This window comes from Spinacia oleracea, chromosome 2 (assembly GCF_020520425.1).
Source record: "Spinacia oleracea cultivar Varoflay chromosome 2, BTI_SOV_V1, whole genome shotgun sequence".
NCBI lineage: Eukaryota > Viridiplantae > Streptophyta > Magnoliopsida > Caryophyllales > Amaranthaceae > Spinacia > Spinacia oleracea.
The window spans coordinates 45,089,843-45,112,785 of NC_079488.1; the positions used below are offsets into that span (position 1 = coordinate 45,089,843).

Sequence of the window (22,943 nt, forward strand, 5' to 3'; positions counted from 1 at the left end):
AAAACAAAGGGCAGAAAATAACCTCGAAGTTTGAGCTTTTTTGCATACAATTGCAGAAGTCTTGTTTACATTTAGAAAACCTCTTTCCATTCAGTCTTCTTCTTCTTCTCCCTTAGCTTATTATTCCAAGTCCACCGCCTTATTCAACCTCATTTCCCAAGAAACATTTTTATTCAAACACAAAAAAAAAAAAAAAAAGTTCCTAACAAAAGAAACCCTGGAAAATTGTTTAAGTTAAAGATTTTGGGAAGGCACACAGTTTAACATAAACACGAAAGCATAAAAAAGCTAGAATAATGGATTCTTCTGGCACTACCCCATCCCCAGATCATCATACTTGGCTTGCTTTCTCATTATCCAACCAATATTATCATCCTCCTCCTCCTCCTTCAACTACAACTACAACAACTACACCACTTGATCATCAACAAAATCACCATCATCATCTTTCCCTTTTCCAACAACACCCTCATCTTTTCATCCCTCCTCCTCAGTCGGGTTAGTATTTGACAAAATCACACGTCGATGGGTGTTATTAATAATGTTTAATTTCTAGGAACGATATGTCTAGTGTTACAGTAACCGTATTACGTGATACAAACTTGTTCCGGTGTCACGTGGTGTTACTGTAACACTAGATGGGTTTTTACTTTTAGTAGTCATCCAATTAACTTTAACTTGATGATCCGACTGTAATATTTTGTTTTTGGTGTTATTTATCAGTTGAAGATGGTGCAAGTGGTAGTACGAGTGATAATAGCCATGAGTTATCCTTTCTCGGTGTGGGTGGTGGGTTGTTGCAAGTGGGTTTGTTTCCGACGGTGGAAACGGTGACTGTTGCTAGCACGGGTGGCGGTAGCGGTGGCGGTGGTGGCTACAGTTCTGAATATCAGCAACAGGTGCAAGTGCAAGAAGCTGAGCACTTGGTTGATACAACTAGCAACAAACAACAACTCGCTGTGGTTGCTGCTCCTTCTGGTGGTAGGAAGGCTGTTGAAGGGTTTGGTCAAAGGACTTCCATTTACCGCGGTGTTACTCGGTAAATACTCTCCCTTAACTTATTTAGTTACTTTTGTCACCCTCAATTTCTGTATTTACGGATTCACTTTGCCAATTTATGGGCTCATGTTTACTTTTTTACGCTCAAATTTAATGAAGTCAAGTGTTGCTATATGGTAATCTGATTCAATATATAATACGGAGTACTCCGTAGTTGATACAAAACGAGATAAATAAATCCAGCCATCTTTGAAGTTCGGAATGAGTTACCATTTACCAAATGGATAATTTTTTGCATTATCTTTAATACTCTCTTTGTTTCTTTTTGTTTGTTACGTATTTCTTTTAGGGTGTTTCACAATGTTTGTTACGTGAGAGAATTTTTCCTTTTTTAAACTTATTACACTATCATTTTTTGTGCCATTTTAATTATTTCAATTTTTTCAACCCATTAAATATCTTTGTAATTTCCCAAGGGTTAAGTTAGCAATCTTTGTGTTTTTCAATTATTGGTTCATTTTAATAAATAAAATAATTTTATTAGTTGTTGTAATGATTAGTGGATTGAGTTTTTACTTGAAATTATTTTTTAATAAAAAAAATAATAAATAATTTTTATTATACGTTATTAAACGTGTAAAAGTCCAAACATTAAAAAAATAAAAAAATAAAAAATAAATAAAAGGCAGGGAGTATTTTATATGGGACGATATTTTAAGAGTACAAAATTCTTCTATTGGACCGAATATGACGTCCAAGTCTCTTACGTAAACACCTAAACTGTAACACATGCCTACTTAATTCGTGTATAGTAAACTACAGAATATCATGTTACCGTGCTGTACAGATTCGAATTAGTTATGGGATAACTAAGTTCGGCGAATTTATTTTGGACTACAACATTTGAATTTTATAAATTGTAATTTTGATTTATGTTTGTTTAGTGGGATACTTATCTTTGATAATTTTTTTGGTTATAGACATAGATGGACAGGGAGATATGAAGCTCATTTGTGGGATAATAGCTGCAGAAGGGAAGGCCAAAGCAGGAAAGGTCGTCAAGGTATCTAATTTCGTTCTCCTTTCATCTGGAAATAAAACTACCCAACTTATAGAGTTACTCCGTAAAATTGAAAATATTTAGCAAAATCTAACATAAAAGTAACATTGATCAACCGTGTATTTATCGTGCATTTGAAAATTAAAACTAATCAATTGAGGTTGGCGTGAGTGGTTAATACTCTTTTGCTTATTAATCAAGGTCTTGGGTTCGGACCTTGGGTATGAAAAAAACTCAATTAGAAGGGATGTTGTCCATCGAGGTACCATACAAATTTCCGCGGAAGATTAGTTCAATCAGCGTAGGCAGTTAGACCCAAAAAAATAAAAAAAATAAAACTTTCAAATTTTTTTTTTTTTTTTTTGAAAGTGGCATAAAAAACAATGGGAAGGGTAGAAAATATAGCAAGAGCCAAGAGGTGTAAGGAGGAGGTGAGTGGTGAATAAGGCCGAATCTGTGTAGAGCTGTCAAAACAGGTCATCGGGTCGGGTTTGGGTCGGGTCATCTCGGGTTTCGGGTCATGATCAGGTCGGGTCGTGTCGGGTCAATATTTCATTCGAGTTGAGTTCGGGTTCGGTCGGGTCGATTTCAGGTCGGGTCATATCGGGTTTTTTCCTATCCCGGGTTCAGGTCGGGTTCGAGTTGGGTCACATTTCGGTCAGGTTTGATTTCGGGTTCGGGTCTTATCGGGTCGGGTTTAAGTCGGTTTGTAGCAGATAATTTCGGGTTCGGGTCTTATCGAGTCGGGTTTAAGTCGGTTTGCAACACAGTTATTTTCGGGTTCGGGTCTTAGTTTGGATCGGATAATAATCAGATCAAATAGAATTCAGATTGGGTCACTCTCAGGGACGGGTCAAACTCGGGTCTGAAAATTAACCTATACATTTTAAGGATTTATATTCTAAAAAATTTTGTTTAACTTATTTTAGAGTTAAATTTTTCAATATTTAGCAATAAATATTTAAAATAGATATATCAATGAAGTTAATATTTGGTCATGTCATTGATAACTCGGGTAAATCGAGTAGCGGGTTCTCACAGGTCGGGTCAATAGCAGGTTTCATCGAGTTACAATCGGTTTCGGGTTGACATCGGGTCGGGTATCAAATCGGGTTCGGGTCATTGTTCGGCCGGGTCAGTTCGGTTATCGGTCATTTTCGGGTCGGGTGTCGGGTTCGGGTTCGGGTGTTACAACATCGGGTTAAAATCGGTTATCGGTTTTTTCGGGTCGGGTACAGGTCGGGTTTTGGGTTACCTGTTTTACCGTAATTTCGGGTCATGGTCGGTTACGGGTTCGGTCGGTTCAGGTCGGGTTTTCGGGTCGGGTCGGTTTTTGACAGCTCTAAATCTGTGTAAAAATGTTCATGTGTCGGAACTTGTGTGCATAAAGTGGAGTTTGTTTCTGCATCTACTTTTTTGACCCACCTTGTTTTTAGGCTATATCCTTTAGTGTCAGTTTTGACCATCTCATTTCCCACTTAGAGCATCTCTAACGGTAAATTAATTTTTAATTAGCTTATCATGCCACATAATATTTCAAGCTAACTTCCTTTCTAGTTAATTAGCACCCTAGTGGCTAGTTACTGGCTTGATATTTAATGTAGTCAATATTTAAATTTAATTTAAGGTAATATAAGCTAATTTGCTAGTAGCTTGGAATTTCTATAAATTGCAAGCAAATCACTAGCTAAAACCATTGGAGATGCTCTTATGGAACTGGATTAGGCAAATATATACATTTTCCGTTCTATAAAGTTTCCCACTTTTACATATTATGCGGTTTAAAATGCTTTCTTTTGAAAATTACTACGGAGTACATATAATTATGTATTAGTAATAAAAAATTTATAACAATTAGATATTGATAAATTTTATATTAAAGAGAATGCAATGGAGTACTAATTACAGTCAAAGTTTTAAAACTTTGACATTAAAACTTTGACTACATAGGTAGTAATTGTGAAAGATTTTATAGAACGGAGAAAGTACTAAGCTATTCATTTCTTGATTTTGTGATATCGATCATAATCAAGTTTATCTGCGAATGTAAAAAGCATCTTACTTCATTAATTACTCTCTGTTCCTAAATAACTGTCGCTTTTTCTTTTCAAGATTTAACTTTAACGGTAAATTTCACAATATATTTAGAGGAAAATTGTTTAAGAGGAAAATTGTTAAAACTTGTATTTATTGAAGTCCGTAGTACTTCTTAATACGAATCTACCAATATCATTCTTTTTATATTTCGTATACTCTGGAGTACAAGTTTTATGAATGTATTTTAAGAATTACTGTTATTAAAGTTGGTTCTCGAAAAGCGAAAGCGACAATTATTTAGGAACGGAGAGAGGATTAGCTATCCATGTTACTTTGTTACGAAGTTGGCAATACAGTAGTACTTCGTACGAAGTACTCCATCTGTATTTATTTAAGAGATACACTTGCCTTTTCCGGTCGTATTTATTTAAGAGATACATTTGCCATTTTTAGTAACTTATCAACCCCACCATCTAATTAAATAATATATCTACACCCCACCCCCACCCCCACTCCCTAAAATGACATGGTCCCCACTTGTTTTTCTTATTAAAATATCTACTCAACTCCACTTGTTTTATTACTTTATTTCATTCAATTATTTTTCTTAATACTCGTACCCGGCCATGTGTATCTCTTAAATAAATACGGAGGGAGTATATGCTACGGGGTGGATAGAACACATGAATACATGATGAATTAATTTAATACAAATAAATAATAAAGGTCCATAGGAATCTTTAATAATAAGTCCTTCATCTTTTTGCCTTTATCAATTTTCAGGCTAGAGTGGTACCTCTTCATTAAATTGCTGGCTATTCTATACATAAATACATGCACCAATTTAAATGTGAATTAATAAAGTTAATAAATTTCTCTAAGGATCTTAGAATTATTTTATTTATTTCTAATTAATTTTTTGTTGGTTTCTTCATTATTGGGCCGTGGGTTACGTGCCAAATGATTGCTGATATGGGCGAACATGTTTCCATCATTTCTTCCTCTTACAGTCTATTTAGGTGAGTTTCTCAACTTTATATTTCTTAAAATACTTGCCATATTTGTTATTTTGGCCAGAACTAGAAAATGCATACTATATTTTGTCATGATGCGTTCTTCACATTTAGAAACATGTACGAAAATTCGTAGTATAATTCGTACTAATATTGAAACTAAGAGTATTTTCAGTGGGCAACAAACTTCTCAGGAGTTGACTTATATAATAGAGATTCACTAATGTTGATAGCATTTTTTCTTTCAATAACGTAGTCTTGGTGTTCCCTTGCACGTCTTGCACCTAGGCTGTTAGACTTTGATCCCTACGATAAGGCTTGAGTTACGCGTCCTTAAGGATGCACTGGAATAAAAACGACACATTATGAAGTTGACCGTCCAAAGTACGTAATTGGTACTTTTCCAATCCTTTATTGGCTATGTAGGGCTACGATGATGTCGGGACTATAGGAACCCTGTCCAATTTTAGGCCCTTAAGAAGTTGGGGGAGAATGGTTAAATTGGTCAAAGAATTATGGTTTGCTTTAACACAAAGTACTTGTTAGGAGTCGAGGCAAAATCTCATACATTACACAACAACACCTTAACCACTACTAGCTCCAGTTTTGTTTTTGTTTAAAGTTATAAAACTATTTAAACAATATCTAAAATTTGGGCCCTGTCGCTCACCCTACACACCCCAAAAACCGCCACTTTATGTACATATAGTTATTTTACTCGTTAACGTTTTACGTTCTTTCCTAAAGAAGAAAGAGGGATCAATAGATCATGTCAAGGAATGTTGTGTATCACTCAATTATTTAGTTTGAGAATAATAATTTCATTAATCATTTTCAAGTGTTACAAATTGGTTATTTTAATTTTGCATGGATAAGTCAATCTTTACGTGTTCTTCTTGCAAAAGAAGTTTCAAAAAGTTTGTATGGGCTCTCGGTTTTATTTAATTGAATAAGATCATATCTAATTATTTTTGCATCATCTTTTTTTTTTTTATCTTCCTAAATCATTAGGTGGATATGATAAGGAAGAGAAAGCTGCAAGAGCTTATGATTTAGCTGCTCTTAAATATTGGGGTCCTACTACAACCACGAATTTTCCGGTATGCACTTTATCGATCTTTCATCTAAAGATTGACCAAAACATGTAAAAAGTTACCTTTTCATCTTTTACATCCGGTAACTTTATACAAAATGCGCAACTTTTGGTGAATTTTCTTGTGTAACTAATACTTGACGTGTCCATTAGATAGACGTCTGATACAAGAATTTGCGTTCTTACATTTTCTTTTTCTTTTTCTTTTTTTATCCGATATGGAAATTAGATATCTGACTATGAGAAAGAGCTAGAGCAAATGAAGGATATGAGCAGGCAGGAATTTGTGGCTTCATTGAGAAGGTGTTAATTAAGCTCTTTTTAATTTAATTTTCATTTTACAACGAATTTGGTATTTATTCCATATTTGTCATATTTACCAATTGTGAGAGTGTTTATAGGAAAAGTAGTGGGTTCTCTAGAGGAGCATCAATGTACAGAGGTGTCACAAGGTATGACTATGTTTTTTAGCATCTTTTGTTTGTCTGTTAGGCTACCACTATACACTAGTTCACTCTACCTCGGTCTCTAAATAATATGCTACGTTTGGTTAACATCCGTTTTCAAATAATCTATACTATATACTAAAAGGCGTCTATAAGAAAGTATATATGACACGTGGCGTTCTGCTTATGGGCATTTCGCTCCATGTAATCTTCATTTATAAAATTGATAAATATGATAACGCGGTTGTTACATTAGCTAACAACAATGTATTTATATCTCACTACAAAAAAATCATTTTATAGAGACGAGGGATTTCGTCTCTAAATAGTCCAAATTCGTCTCAACATGATGATTGGAGATGGATTTGAGACCGAAATGGGGCGTCTCTACAGAGGGCGTCTCAAAAAATTTGAGACGGAATTTTGGCAAGTCCATTACAAATTTGAGACGAAAATTTTGGAACTCTATATACAATCCCATCTCAATTTTAATTTTGAGACGAAATTTTAGTAATCCGTCTCAAGTTTGAGATGCTTATAGTTTCCGTCTCAAATTCCGTCTCTAATAAACCATAATTTTGTAGTGTCTATACTAATATTTTAATACATAATGTTTTGCTTGCTACGTGTCATCTCCTTGATGTTCCATATATTTTTTATCTTTTTTTAGTTGATTTACCTTGAAATTTTAGTTTTAATTTTTTTTAAAAATACTGCATGATTCTCCATATATTTTTCTATTAGTGTTATTTACATTTATAACATCATATTTCATCAATGATGGAATAAATTTATTAGTTCATTATCCTTTTAAATTATTAGGTGCACCGGGGTATACCGTGCACCTAAGGGTATTTTATGTCCTTTGTTGGTCCCTACCACATTTTCTCAAGAGAAAACGTGAGAGGGTGCATCTAATATGCTCTAGTCCTATGTAACCGTACACCATTATGTATATAGTAGATTTGATTAAAAACATATAACCGTTCATAAAACGAGCTAAAAACTAGTTTTCTTTGATGTAATGTACGTGTATTAGGCATCATCAGCATGGAAGGTGGCAAGCAAGGATCGGAAGGGTAGCCGGAAACAAGGACTTGTACCTCGGAACCTTCAGTAAGTGTGTCGTACAATATACATTATGCATGATAATGATATGGATCAAGTACATGTTCCATACATCATCCGTTTCATAATACTTGCAACGTTTTGAATAACATGCTTTGTAATTGCTAGGTACACAAGAGGAGGCTGCAGAAGCCTATGACATAGCAGCCATTAAGTTCCGGGGCCTAAACGCCGTGACAAATTTTGACATAAGCCGTTACGACGTGAAGAGCATAATATCGAGCAACCTTCCGGTGGGTGGAATGTCGAACAAATCAAAATCAATACCGGATCACGAAGAAATCAAACCCCTCGAAGGCATTAAGCCGGAGTTACCCCCATTAATACCAACCCCTCACCAATCCTCAACCATCTACAACCACAACTTTATAGGGATACCCTTAAGGCCAGACTCATCAACACAAAATTACAACTGGCCCGCCCTCGGGCAGTTGGAGAACAATGAGGCTGCACTTGGGTATACAAGTTTTGGGTATGTTCAGCAACAGCAACCCGGCAATAATGATGGTGCTAACACGGCGACTGAAGGGTATAACGGGTATTTAGGCATTAGTAACAACAACGACGACGATGATAATAATAACAATAATGGGGATAATGGTAGGGATGTTAATGGTTGTAGTATTAGTAGTAGCTGGAGTATAGTTACACCAAGTTTGCATTCATTGCAAAGCCCCAAACAAAATGTACCAGTGCTGCAGACACCCATTTTTGGCATAGAATGATTTTTAGAGATGGAGTGAGAAAGGTGTTTTATGTGAGGGAATCAGTGCAAAAATTGAAAACAGGGGAAATTTCAGGAGATTGTTTTCAAGTGGAAGATAAGAAGAGGCGAGTTGGGTTAAATTTTGCTATAAGTTTGAATGTATACAGTAGTATTTTGGTAAGTCTGATGTCTGACAATATCAAAGTTGACAGGAAAACTGATGTTTTAGAATTGCTGACATTTTTAGTGTGTTTTGTCTGTAGTCTTTTGTTTGTTTTGGTTTTTCATTTTAGGATATTGTTGGTCTTATATGTAAGGATATGGATCATATAACAATATTATGATATTTATGTAGTTTTGTGTATATGAGTGAAATAGAGGAAGCCTTGTGTACTGCGTACAATATTTATATGTGTGAAATGATGTTTTGTTAGCAGGAAGTTGCTTCTGATAAAATGCTGTATGAAAATACTGTATTATTATTGTTGTTTGTTGGAATAGGGAAGAAAAACGAACAGGAAGGGTGAGAGCCTTTGAAAATCCAGAATATACACTGGTATGCCGAAAATGGGTTCATTATCGAGGTTTCTGGGCCAGCAGACTTCTGAATGTATTCAAATATTCAGTATCATCATCATAAGTTCATAACTGGTATACTTCTGAAAAGGGATTTCATATAATGGAACAAGAAATTATCATAAATTTATAAATGAGAGACAAATGTTGTTAACTTATCAATGGAAGAATGCCTGTTAATAATAATAACAAGAATTAAGGTACAGGAATGTCCTACAGATCCAAAAGAATTAGTATGACCGAAACCTTCCAATTGGTTTCAAGGTCAAAAATAATGGGCAACCCTAAAATTAGGATCCTTCATCCCAAGTTACCTATTTGCATAACAGTACAGATCAATCAATGCCAAAGCTTCAAACAGAAACCCGGGGGAACCGCAGACGACCTCTTGCTTGAGATGATTTCCTCGAATGTATCTTGAAGTTGCTCCGAGAGTGATGCAGGGTCATCAATGAGGGTATCAACAAAGGCCTTAACAATCCTAGTTTCCTGTGGAGTAGCCCTAATACTGTACCAAGTTAAAAACTTCTGCCTGAAACTTTTATCAATATGTCCTTCGCATTCCAGCCAACGAATCATCTTAATGTAGTACTCTATGTTACTCCCGGAAGAGTTACTCCCGTCTCCAACACATTCCCCGTTTTCTCTCTCCGCCTTTCTTTTCTTATCCAATCTGCTATCTTGATCCTTGTTACGGGATTTCGGGGGTCCCGTTTTCACAGTGCCCTCTTTTGAGCTTTCTTGCCTGCTAGGAGTTATCGGCAAGCTAGTTTCTGGCCTCACACAAGGTGTATTGGTCTTCTTGGTATCCTTTGATCCAATACCATCTGAAGAGTGTTTAATTTCAACTTTGACAGTATCAGATAGATCAGAAGAGTCTTTCCCTGTTGCATTATTCTCCTCATCTGATGCACAAGAAGGGTTTTGATCATTACTGCAGTTAAAATAGTTCTCTGCTTTGTTGTTCTCATTCAAATTACTGCAGGGTGCGTTGTTATTTGTTTCATCTTCCACAGAAGATGGATTAGAAAGAGTGCTGCAGTTTGTTGTTGGGCTCTGACTTCTTTCCAGTGTAGAAATGTTTGTGGTTAGTCGGACTTCAGATGAGCTCAACTCTTTGGTGTTGTCAAAGGAAATAGCCTTAAAAATATACTCTGTTGCTGGGGAAAGACCGGAGACTATGAACCTTGTTTGTGGAGGAAACAATGTACAGGTCGGCTGTTCTGGTTTTTTCCGGTCACCAACCTTACGATGCCACAATGTATAACCCACATTCTTCTCAGATAAAGAAGAATTATCAGGGCCCAAGATCACAGTGACTGCTGTTGCATTAATGGATTCAACTCTGATGATACTTGGAGCAATTGTTCTTGAAACTGCTACGTTATTGCCTGTTATGAAATGTATTATTTAGGCTATATTCTGTTCACTTTATTTCCACTATATTTCAGGAAAATTAAGTTCAGATAAGATAAGTTCAGGAAAAATAAGGGTTGACCAAATACAATTTATAGCTAAATTAAGTTCAGAAAAAATAAGTGAAAATCATTACAATAGAACGCACTCTTAGTCACCAGAACTCAACCCCAGATAAGCTCAAGAAATCACATTATCTCCATGTTCCCACCCACCAAAATCATTAATAAGCCTTACACCGTACAACATAACCCTAAGCTTTAGAGTATGTTCCCAAAACAACCGTAACATATTGGAAATTCAAAGAACAACCTGAAGTGTCAAAATCCCTCTTAAAAGGTATCTTATTTGTAACAAAATCATAATAAAAATACTGTGGAAGAGATTTTAGTACAGAAGGTATTTGGAAACTGGAAATGCTCACAGGGTTGATTTCGGAAAACACCCAAGTTAAAGTTATTTTGTATGATAGCCCAAACAGTAGGGGGGTGGGGGGGATTAAAACTAAAAAACATAGAAATCATACAAATTGATAATACAGGCAAATTTATTGGATTACCTAAGTGCAATGGCGTTTGATGATACGTTGATTCAAACAACTCAAGGGCAGAAGCACATAGTCTTTGAACTTCTTGACCAGACGATAGTCGGTTAACAATTCCTCTACCCATCTTAACAGGAACACCAGTTAAGGCACCTACTTCTGCTGCAAGTAGTTTTATGGCATCATCAACAATATCACAAGCCTTAAGGTATTTCTTTGTTCCGGCCAATAGCTTCTGGCTCAGGGAGATACGATAACATAATATGTCCACCCGTCTAGTGTCCTTCGCAATTATTAATTGTTTCCTCCAACAGCTAGATACAACAACAATGAGACACTTCAACTTCCAGGGACAATTCGGTTGGAAAATAACAATGAAAAGAAATCAACAATTAAAACAAATCTAATACACTCTAATTGAATATTATTGCTCTAGAGAAATCTATGATTATAAATGTATTTTGGGATGATTAGTTATTTTTATCTCCTGGCCAACTCTACATTTGATTCTTTTGAGCTGTTAAGTATTTTACATGAGCTCAACTATCAACGCATGAAGGGCTACTGAGACACAAGAACAACAAAGCGAATTCTTTCCTTTCTATGGAGATCTTTCAAAGAATGTTATCCAAATCTTAATAACAAATGAGTAAACACATAGAATTTACAGCACTTATCCACATAACTAGTAGCAGTTCCGTTGGAAATATTATCAAGAATGTGACTGGATGAATCCATGAAGCTTTTAGGTTTTACTCCAATCATGAAATCCTAAAATCTTGGTTCCAAACTTAAACATTGAGGTAATCACAATATAGGAACTTCAGTGTCCAGGTGATCTCAGAGGAGCATCAAAAAGATCTCAAATCATCAGAGCTTACTGCAGGCATAAAAACAAGAATTCCAACTTCACGAGCGCATTTAGCAAAATGATGCATTGAATATTTTCATGCTAGAGTAGCCAGCAAAGTTTCTCTTTTCAAGAATGGGATGGAAGTACTAAGACAACCTAATACTGCAAGTTGGTAGCAAGTGTGCATCATTTGAGCACAAGAGTCGCATATGTTGGACACTTAGGCTCCGTTTGGTTGGGTGTAAAACATTTTCGGTGTAAAATGATTTTCATGGAAAACAATTTACAATGGAAAGCACAATTCCAAAAGTAGTTTTCCGTTGCTTGGTTCCATGTAAGAAAAATGATGAAACGAAAGGAAAATGAAAGGGAAAGTAAGCAGATAGTCAGAGGAGTGTACAAGAGAGATAAAAAAAGGAAGGAAACCCGTTTTCCCTTCATTTTGAAGGGAAAAAGGTTTTTCTTCATTGGGAGACAATTTTACTTTTCCATCATTGGGAGAGCAATTTTACTCATAGGGAAAATGGTTTTACACTCCTTTGCAAAACCAAACAATGTAAAATTGGAAGTAGAGGAAAACTGTTTTCCAGGAAAATGTTTTACGCCTTACCAAACGGAGCCTTAAGAAAAGAGTGCATGTAATCCTATTTCAGTTGTTAGTATAATCTTTCTTCTATTATAAATAATAATAAATACATTTTTTGAGATGGTGCTTAAAAGTTAAAACAAAAGAGACTATAGCCGTAAGGTGTGATATCCTGAAGGTTATGGGCTATGGCAGTTGCAATAGTTCTTGCCAACATCTCAAGTTGCTGTTTACCAAGCTACTCTACAGATTACCAACCATCTCAATCTGACAATCCCTTTGTGGGTGGCATGCTACTGAAACACAAGCTCATTCCTTCATAACATCCTCCAAAATAACTCATGGACTGACTGCTCGATCGAATCGAATGAGCCTTCAAAGCGAGAACTAACAGAACTTTCTAATTCTTCATCATTATTACCAGCTTGTAGTTCACTCTACCTATCCAACCCCACCTCACCTCAATTCATGGCCTAAATTAATTCCGCGAACCACAACCAACAGTAAGGTTTACTATTTTCGCCTACCCTGTGTGTTTCTAGTAACAACATCCTATAGCATTATTTCGTTCGGTTTCTCAAGTTCAGAAATTTCCCCATTTATTGGCAGATGGGAATCAACCCTATAGCACCAGGAAAAGAATAAAAAGGTCCAGGGACTGAAAATAAGATTATAGATCAAGTGAAGTATCATTCACAAAAAACTCCAAGTAACATAATATATGTAGTGGTCAAACAACTGATGTTGGGCGAAAAAGAGGACTGACTAATCTAATAACAGAGAAAAGTTGGCTCAGTTCCTTTATAAGCGGGGTAGACCAGATGGAACATAATCATTAGGTGGGATTAAAGAGTACATGAGTTAGAAAAGTGGTGGATGACAAGAGAAACTGATAAAGTTGAAGACAGCACATCACAAGGTATTAGATCTTTTCAACCTCTCCCTGCTGAAAATATCCACCACAAAAACCTTTGTGAACTTCCATGATAAAAAAAAAACCAAAGATGGTCATAACCCTAGAGCACTTAGCTTATCAATTAAAAGCTTTACATCCATGAATTTTTGAGCTCTCAATAACCTGGAGGTATGACACTCTTGTAGATCTAATGCAACCAAATTTCAGTACTTTGAGTTGCAGTGGCAACAACATAACAACTTGGAAAGGTAATGCAGAACCTCATTCAATATTTAACGACTAATACAAGCCATAGATCTGATTCACAACAGCATTAGTTTCCCCTGCTTCTCTCAATTGTACTTTTGCTTTAAGTGAGATGAAAAGACTTGATCTCGGTATAATCAACCAAAATTGTGTTCTGGAAAGGGTGAGGAAAGGTTCAACAAAAAGACAGTTCATCAGTTTTCTCAGATCCTATGGAAGCTATTCAAATAAGTATTTTTCTAATCATAGCCCCAAGAATTATGGAGCAACAACAATATTTAACTTTTAACTATTGATAAGTTTGAATTATGAGAAAATTTACTACTAAATCCCAACTTAAATCCATTTTAGGTAACATAATTATTGCTCAACCATAACCCTTTGTACTAAGGTTACCGAAACCCTTAAGATAAATGCTGATCAGGAAACTTAAATTTTCCAAGTACAACTCATTCACAGTTGATGTGATTTGGCAATTACAAAATTGACAGGAAGCCTATGGTTAAGGGTCACAAGTGTCACAACTATGTACATTTGAAGAATTTTCCTTATCCCCCTGCCCCCTCCCATCCCAAAGTTAGAAGCATTGAGTTTAACAGTATTTTATGGCATGGCAAGAGTTTTGCAGAAGTCACTAAATTCCTACAGCAATGTCAGCTGAATAATGCTGTATATCACACATCTGAAAGCAGTACTTCTCCATCAGATAGTAAAAGCATGCTTCAGCCTAGCTATCAACCTCTACATACCCCAAAGCAAAAAGCTTCAAACTAGGATTTATTTTCCTAACGAAGGAAATACTCAGTATAAATAATGAAAGCAAGCCGGGGGTATACTGAACAACAATGTAAAAAATATCTAGTGAAGACAAAAAACAGAAAATAAGCATTTACCTCATCAAATCATTCATTTTCCCACAGGAAATGCAGTAAAAACTCCCATCCAATTGAGAAACAAACCCATTTCTAGCAATGCCAGACCTGTCGTGTTTAATAGCACATTCCAGATGACATGACATGTTACATGAATCTCCAACAAAAGGAGGCTCTGTGCTACATGTCAGCCATAAGCTAGGATCCTTGTTATCATCATACTTCTGACAGATACAGCACGTGCATCTCTTGCAAAAAACGTCCTCCTTGTTCAAGCTAGCCTTGCAAGCAGAGTTTTTGCAATATGTGGCAGTGACTAAATCACTGTCACTGTTGCATGATGAGATATTGGTAGCAGATACAAGAAGATGAGATGGATTTTCAGGTTTCCTTGGCTTCTTTGAAACCTTTTGGGTAATCGGAGGTGAAGACTGTTGTCCTCGAACTTCATTGTCGTGGTTTACTGAATTCTTTTCAGAAACTACTTTAAGGAGGTGCTCTACAATCTTTAACTTTGTCAAACCAGTGTACTTTCTCTCCTTACCCATCTCTGAGCACAAGATTTGCAAAATATCTTGGCGACTCCAAGATTGCAGCATTTCAGCAGCACCATGTGACCACTTAGCTAATTCGTACACAATTTCTCTTCTCTCCTCCATACTCAACTTACTGCATTTCACAGGATCAAACACGGCCCCTAAAGCAAAGACAAATGAAATAAGGCAACACGATTTAGGAATAGTAGTATATGACGGCAAAGATATAAGCCAAAGTGGAAGGATCATAACATACAGAAAAAGTAAATGTCACACTTGAAACAACAACAACAACAACAACAACAACAACAACAGCAACAACAACAACAACAGCAGCAACTTATCATATTGTCAAATGACTTTCAAAGCAAAGACCAGTCATCTATCACAGGAAGATTGACCAGTCAAAATGGCAAACCACCAAATGCAATTAGAAAAGTCCGGAGGACTTTCCGTTGATTAAGCAATGAAAACACTTGGAAACACTATTGAAGTAAATGGAGTCAAATGAAATTTAAATAGTAAGAAGATATCGAATTAAGATCGAAGCACGCCATAGCTGTACCAGCTGCAAATTAGCACAACTTAAGAAAAAACATAAGAACATCCAAGCAAGGTGGTTTTCCACTATCTTACAGAAAAGGTCAATCAGCCTAGCAACCAGACCTAACCTCGTTGACTTCAGGATAACCAAAGGTTAGGCACTTCCATTACCATAAACTTCAACTGGTAGAGTAATTTGGGTGGGGCCATTAACAACCTTGGATGCCAAAAATGATTGACATCAAATAACAAACATAACCCAAAAAGAAATTAAAATGCAACCTACAACACAATCAATCATAAACCAAAAAGTAATTTATTTTTTTTCTTCTATTTATCTTTCATTTGTGGGGTTTGTGATTTGGGGAAAAAGGGTGAAAGAAAATCCAGTGAAATCACCCGTACTTATAAAAACAAGAATCACCCATCAAAAATAAAGCAGAAAAATCAAAACCCAGATAACAAAAAACTGCTAGATTCGCAAAAAACACAACAGGAACCCAAAATCAATAGAATATAGATCAATCAGAAATTACATAAATATTATTCTAAAACCCCATCATCAAAACATTTACTACAATTAATAAAAACAGCATTATAATCTAAAAACAAAGCTAAAACACACAAATTAAACAAAAATTAATTGAAAGTGGAGTAGAAAGAATAAAAAAACTTACCATCAAAAGCTGAAGAATCCATAATAACAGTTTGCAATCAAAAGCAAGGTAGCAGGTCACCTCACCAAACCAACATTTATTAATTTCCTTTATATGAACAGGGATCTAATCTTACGTCTTTATATATTAAAAAAAAATGACAGTCCAATAAGAAAATGACTTAAAAATCAAATCTTTATAACACCCACCCACCACCCAAAAAAACTCACATTAAAAAAGAAAGATTAGAGATACAAATTTAACACCAGAAAATAGAAAGAAAGCTCCTAAAAATGGATTCCCCATAAGCAAAAAATGTTAATTTAATCATGGGATTTTTGGGGAAAATACAAAAAAGGAGAAATTTCTGGAAATTTGGAATTTGTAAAAATGGAATTCAGAGGGAGAAGAAGAAGGTGAGAGGAGGAGAGAGAAAGAGAATGGGGTGCGAAGAGAGAAAAGGGAGGAGAGTGGTTGCCTCCAAATAAAAGCGGCTGCATGTCATCTTCTTTTTTTCATCATATTGATATTGTTGCTACACAGAAACCAGCAAAATTTTCAACGTTGTTTATCTACTTATATTTTTCTGTTGATAAACAGTTATTATTCTCATTCGTAATTTTTATGTTTTGGAATAGTCTTTTTAATTTGTAATTGTTCATTCGTTCACTCAATTGAGTGATAGTCCTGTCCTGTCAAAATACTCCGTATTAATACGAAGGTAGAATACTGGAATACGAGGTATGGTGAAATATGTTACTCCGTAGATTTTTCATTCATTTTTAGTTGATGTGATTTGACTTTTATTAGCGATTAATCCGTGTTTTTTTTTTTTGTTTTGTTTTGTGGTTTTAGTTTTTTTTTTTTTTTTTTGGTGTTAGCACCCGTTTCACCCTTAGGGCTAATATATCCGGATTCGGGGCAAGTTATGGGTGGATAGGTTCCAATCCCCTCCCAATTGTTGTTGCGGGGGATCGAACACGAGTTCTCCCTACCAAGTTCAGCCCCAATCACCATTGAACCAACAGACAATTGGTTTTGTGGTTTTAGTTTCTTACTTCGTATTATGAGAATTTTTAAGACTTTTACACTTTAGTGACCATCAATGTTTCCCCCAGTTATATCGATACCCTTCTTATTTTTGTGGTTATTTTTTTACATAGTGCATACTCTCTTTGTTTTTTTTTTTACCCCATTTTACTGTATACTCTTGTTTCAATGAGTGGTGAGTGAGTGTCAAAAAAAAAGTAGAATAAGTAAGAGAAGTATAAAAAGTTAATGGGTAATATTGAATAAAATATTAAAGAGATTATGAAAAAGTGTAATTATTATTGGAAAATTGGTAAGGTAAAAAATCATTGCCAAAAATAGAATAAAGTAGAAGTGGATAGGAAAAAAAAGGAAAAATTTGGATATAAGTGGATGGAGTATATCGAGATATTGATGTTATCATGAACTGGAAAAAAAATGCATCATTAATTGAACCACAAGAATTATACGGAATAGTGATGGTAACAAAGTTATATATCCATTGTTTTAAAGAAATATATACTTGTATATAAAATGTATGGAGTATATCATATTATCTTAGCCTTTTCAAAATTGACAAATTTTCTAAGAAGTCGATTGTTTAAAGTAAAACTTTTCGGTATAAATTAATTAACTTATAGGTGAAATTTGTCTTTAAAAAAACTCATATCCACGCATTACCGCATAGAGTATTAATTTGAGGAGTGTAAACTTACTATAAATCTTGACAAGTTACTATTTTGGGGAAAATAATTTTCTTCAACTTGCCAAGATTAGTAATATTATGATACCTACAAAAGAGAATGCCATTCTCATTTTAGTTTTCAATTAATTGGAACTCAATCCTACTTCAATACTTCATCCAGGTCAACTCCTCGGCACGAGCCTACACATATATTATATAGACTTATACTACGTATATAGTACAATACGTACAAGTATGAAATTGAGGTGAATAATCTTATTGTTTCAAAAGAATATTTAGAGTATCATTTGATAGAAATTTGAGTACGCACGCAGAAGTTTTGGTGGACCCGAATAATATAACAAATTGTAATTTATCATTGATTACATTAATAAAAATTGTACAACAATATTTGTGAGAGCTCATGTCTCTCACTTATATTTGGTAGAACTCGTGTTTCTACCCCTCACTCATATTTTTTGTGGGAGGTCTCTTGATTTGCTCATACCTAAACTTAGGCAAATACAACCTATTTATAGTTGTTCAATATAGGTCATCTTCATTCTCTAGAATTTTCTACCTCTTCACTAACTAGATTTTTCTAGACACTTAACTAGATATTTTTCAAGTAAATTCTAGACATTGTTTTGACTAGATTTTTCTACACACTTTACTACTAGATTTTTATATAGTACATTCTAGATTTAAATTTTTCTAGATTACCATTTTAACATCATTGCTATCAAATCTATAGTCACATTATACAAGTAGTTTCAACTTTCTTTTATGAACTTAGAAAAGTTGATTATACCATACATATTGTACTAATTATTAATTTTCAATAATTCCAAAGCTCATATTGGCATCTTGTGATGGAACAAATATAAACAGTTGCATGCACTTATTTCCATATATTAATTCATCAAAATGGCAAAAAAAAAAAGCCATTATGATTTATGACTACAAACTAAAGATACTATAATAGCCTATCAAATACACATCAATACACCACCTTTTGCTTTCAACTATTTTATCTTGTTTTAATTAATACATTCGCTCGCTTTCTTTAGCACCTCTAATATCACATTTCTTGATTGGTATTTTGTCTCTCCAATCAAAAAACACCAAATCCACCAAGAAGAATGAGATCGATTTTTAATTGGCACAATAACACTCGGAGAGGGGCAATATTGTCAATTCAACCAAGAGACCCCACAAGTAACTGCCACTAAGAAAGACGTACATAATAGTGAAAATAACTACTCCATCCGGCTCTTTTTGTTTTTTTACGTTCTGTTTTTGGGTATTTCAAAATGTTCTTTACATTTCCTTTTATATTATCACATAAATAATTTAGTATTCTATCAAAATTTGTGTCTAATTATTATTTTAACCAATTAAATTCATTGGGTCATTTAATCTCTCACACTTTCATTGGGACATTAAATTTTTCTCATTTCCCAATATCAGAATTTTGATAAAAGTGAAATCATTATAAATAAACGTAATTTATCTTGTTTAAATAAATAAATTGAGGAATCTCGATGCAAATTAATTATTCGTTAAAACGCGTGAAAAATACCAAACGTAAAGAACAAAAAGACACGGAGGGAGTAGTATAGAACCCGTGCGATGCACGGTTTATAATCTAAAAATAAATTTATATGAAATCTGGTAGACAATTATCATCAAATTAAATAGAGTTTATAAATATTCTTTAAATAAATAAAAAATTAATGATAAATAAATTTGTTATTGCTCATTCAGTGTTTTACTTATTAAAACAATTTAAACAAATATGGATACATAGATAAAATTATTTTCATTCTCATTCACCACTTATGTCAAATATAAAGTTATCTTACCCGCCCTTCAATTCAGTAGTAATACCCACTTAACACTTGCACAGTCGCCCCGTCAATCTCATGACCCGACCACTTAATCCCTATCTAGACCATTTACTTTATTGAGTTAGAGATGACTTTGAGGCGGGGCAGTGCCTGGACACCCGCACCCGCCTACAATTCTCGTCTTCACCCCCCCATCCACGATAGGAACGATACCCACCCCTCCCAACCCCATCTCGAGAGGTACAAAATAAAATTCATCCCCTATTCATCACCTCTCTTCCCGTGTATTCACACCCACCCCTAGACTTAACTTTTTTTTTTGGTAAAAGAGTTTTGAATTTTAAAACTCTATTATATAGAGCCTCTGAAAATTCATTTGTCTGATTAGAGTTATTGAGTAAATAAACAAACAAAACAAATATGTAAGTTAATAGTAATTATATATATATATATATATATATATATATATATATATATATATATATATATATATATATATATATATATATATATATATATATATATGGTGAGAACCACCTCTTAAGATGAGAACTGAGAACTAATCTCAGCCCTCGGATTAATTCAATCAACGGCTGTAATCTCGCCCGACCAAATCAAAAAATAAGGGTAAATTAGTAATTTTAATAGTGCTGAATGACCCCCCCCTTTCCAAAGACTGATTTTCATAATCCTTTCTCTCTCTTCCTTCCGTTTTCTCTCTCTTCTCGCAAATCCTCTCTAAGATCGACTGTTTTCTTCGTCAACATCTTCGATTCCTCCAATTTCTTCACCTTTGCGATTTTCACTCTTTCCATTCACCAGGTACGTATTCAATTTTCAAATTTATTTCATTTGTTGCTATTTTAATTCCTGAATTTAGGGTTCGTAATTTGATCGATTTGTTCAAGTATTTTCCATGTCAAATGTTGAATTTGTGGTTTCAATAATTCATTGTTTCAGTGTTTTGATTTGCGATTTGATTACCAAAGTTAGGGATTTTCAAATTTTACTAACGTTTAGATACTTTTGTTAGATGACTTCTATGACTCAAATTTAATTTCTATACTCAATATAATTGAGTTGTTGATTCATGCGTATTAGATAACTTCTAACTCTTAACTTAAATTTCTGCGATTACAGTAAGTTAAAGTAAATTGTTTGTTTAACTTATTTATTACAATTAGGGAGTTATGATGACTCATGGAAACATAGTAGCAACTGTTGCGACTGTCATGATTGTGGTGCCTGGTCTTGGAAGGGTTGATGTATACTTGGCATATTATCTTAGCTGGTGGCTGACGTTGCTTTCTGGGCAGTGTATGCAGGGCCTTTTTTACTTAGACCTTTGTGTTCTTCTTGTTTAAGTTGTGGTGTTGATGTTCGTCTTCGTCTGTTTTTGCTTAATATGTTGTGTGCTTCATTCAGTTCTGAAGTTGTGGGTGCAGGATGTTAATGGTGTTAGGTTATGATACATATGACATTACATAGATCATGCGGAAACAACCATTAACCCAGGACAACATATTATTTACACATAATCATATAGCATAATTTAGATGCATACTCTTTGTTGCGTGCCCTCCCTAGCTGCGCCCGAACCGAACAAGAACAAGTCTTTAGGACTCCAAGTGTCGTCCCTCCGTAGATAGTCCACAGCACGTCCGGATCCGCCTTAAGATTGACCAACTAGAATCGCCCTTAAGGTACTAGAAAATTTCGGCACTTTTATGAGCAAGATGTGTGTTTTAATTTTCTCTCAAAAAACTCACTTTTGAATACTTTGAAACTTGTTATAAATTGTGAGCCCTAGCCTCATATTTATAGGGGTATGGAAAGGGAATCGAAATCCTATTCAGATACAAATTAATTAAACCTAGAATCCTACAAGAACTCTAATTTAATTAATTTATCAAATAGAATTAGGAATTTAATCATTAACCGAACTCTGCATGTTTTAGGAAACGTGCACGAACACAAACACTTGCACACACACGCACGGCTGCCACGATGGGCCCCATGCGTGCGCGTGAGCAGCAGCCCACGCAGCGCCCGCGCGCGCTGCGCGCTGCGCGTGCTGTGCGCGCTGTGCGCGCTGCGCGTGCTGTGCGCGCTGCGCGTGCTGTGCGCGCTGTGCGCGCTGCGCAGCCTGCTGGGCCTGGCCTTGCGCTGGGCCTGGCGTGGCTGTTTGTGCGGCGCGCTTGGCTTGCTGGGCGATGGCCTGGCTTCGTGCTGGGCCTCGTCCGGCAGGCCTCGTCCGATGCTTATTCGTACGATGCGCTTCCGATTAAATTTTCCGATTCCGGAATTCATTTTCCGATACGAACAATATTTAATATTTCCGATTCCGGAATTAATTTCCGTTTCGAACAAATATTTAATATTTCCGTTTCCGGAATTATTTTCCGATTCCGGTAATATTTCCGATTCTGACAATATTTCCGTTTCCGGCAATATTTCCGATTCTGGCAATATTTCCATTTCCGATAATATTTTCCGATACGTACTGTTATCCCACTTTTTGGACTAACGACATAACCGTTCTAACGTTTGGTCATGTCGTGTCAGCCAGGTCATATCGTGTCGCAGGTAAACACAGCTCCAGGGAGATACGTCCGACGTAGCTTCATACAACGAGGTACAGCCGACGAAGGACAGGCGACAAAGTACAAGCAACTGAGACGCGTCCTCGAGAAACGGGCTGATAAGTTGACCTAAAGCCCATGATAGGCAGCGCCGTCAAGCTAGCAAGAACGAGTCCAAGACTCACGCGAGAAGCGCGGAAGCAGTTGAAGGCTGAAGAGACGTGTGATGAAGATACTCCTATCTTTGTGGGATTTTCTCAACCGATTAGACCGTTGAGAATACCCTATAAAAGGACGAAGATAATGATAAGCAAGCCACGTTCACTCAAGCACCGAAACTCTTAAGTTATAAACTGTTTCATCATTCATTATTGTACTTGAGATTTTAGTTATCGATTCTCAGAAGAAAAAGCATAAACAATCATATAGAATACTTAGTGGATTGATAGCCTCATAGCTATCCGCGGTTTTTTACCTTGTTCCTGGGTTTTCCGCGTCAACACTCCTCTGTGTCGTGCCTCTTTATTTGTGTCGTTGATTCTTTGCTTAGTTAGTGTCGACCCTAGCCGAA

At 35.5% G+C, this 22,943-nt stretch overlaps 2 protein-coding genes across 2 annotated transcripts; one reads left to right on the forward strand and one right to left on the reverse strand.

Annotated features, from left to right (window-relative positions):
- Positions 1-55: 55 nt before the first annotated feature.
- Positions 56-8,846, forward strand: LOC110778541 (AP2-like ethylene-responsive transcription factor AIL5). The gene is made up of 9 exons (XM_021983091.2): positions 56-498; positions 724-1,039; positions 1,980-2,062; positions 5,107-5,115; positions 6,121-6,209; positions 6,432-6,505; positions 6,604-6,654; positions 7,688-7,764; positions 7,885-8,846. The coding sequence occupies exons 1-9, from the start codon at positions 297-299 to the stop codon at positions 8,499-8,501; spliced, it is 1,518 nt and encodes a 505-aa protein (XP_021838783.1). The 5' UTR covers positions 56-296; the 3' UTR covers positions 8,502-8,846.
- Positions 8,847-9,159: 313 nt separating this feature from the next.
- LOC110778542 (VIN3-like protein 2) lies at positions 9,160-16,815 on the reverse strand. The gene is made up of 4 exons (XM_021983092.2): positions 16,248-16,815; positions 14,513-15,188; positions 11,034-11,332; positions 9,160-10,449 (listed from the first exon to the last, which is right to left on the reverse strand). The coding sequence occupies exons 1-4, from the start codon at positions 16,267-16,269 to the stop codon at positions 9,398-9,400; spliced, it is 2,049 nt and encodes a 682-aa protein (XP_021838784.1). The 5' UTR covers positions 16,270-16,815; the 3' UTR covers positions 9,160-9,397.
- Positions 16,816-22,943: the final 6,128 nt, after the last annotated feature.

What these genes read in the sequence shown, in the direction of transcription:
- LOC110778541 (XM_021983091.2), top strand. Translation starts at nt 297, where the DNA reads ATGGATTCTTCTGGCACTACCCCATCCCCAGATCATCATACTTGGCTT. An exon ending in ATTTACCGCGGTGTTACTCG is followed by an intron (nt 1,040 to 1,979) that starts GTAAATACTCTC and finishes TTTTGGTTATAG; the next exon opens with ACATAGATGGACAGGGAGAT. An exon ending in CTACAACCACGAATTTTCCG is followed by an intron (nt 6,210 to 6,431) that starts GTATGCACTTTA and finishes TATGGAAATTAG; the next exon opens with ATATCTGACTATGAGAAAGA.
- LOC110778542 (XM_021983092.2), bottom strand. Translation starts at nt 16,269, where the DNA reads ATGGATTCTTCAGCTTTTGATG. An exon ending in GGATTCTTCAGCTTTTGATG is followed by an intron (nt 15,189 to 16,247) that starts GTAAGTTTTTTT and finishes TCTTTGCTTTAG; the next exon opens with GGGCCGTGTTTGATCCTGTG. An exon ending in AAAATGAATGATTTGATGAG is followed by an intron (nt 11,333 to 14,512) that starts GTAAATGCTTAT and finishes TGTTGTATCTAG; the next exon opens with CTGTTGGAGGAAACAATTAA.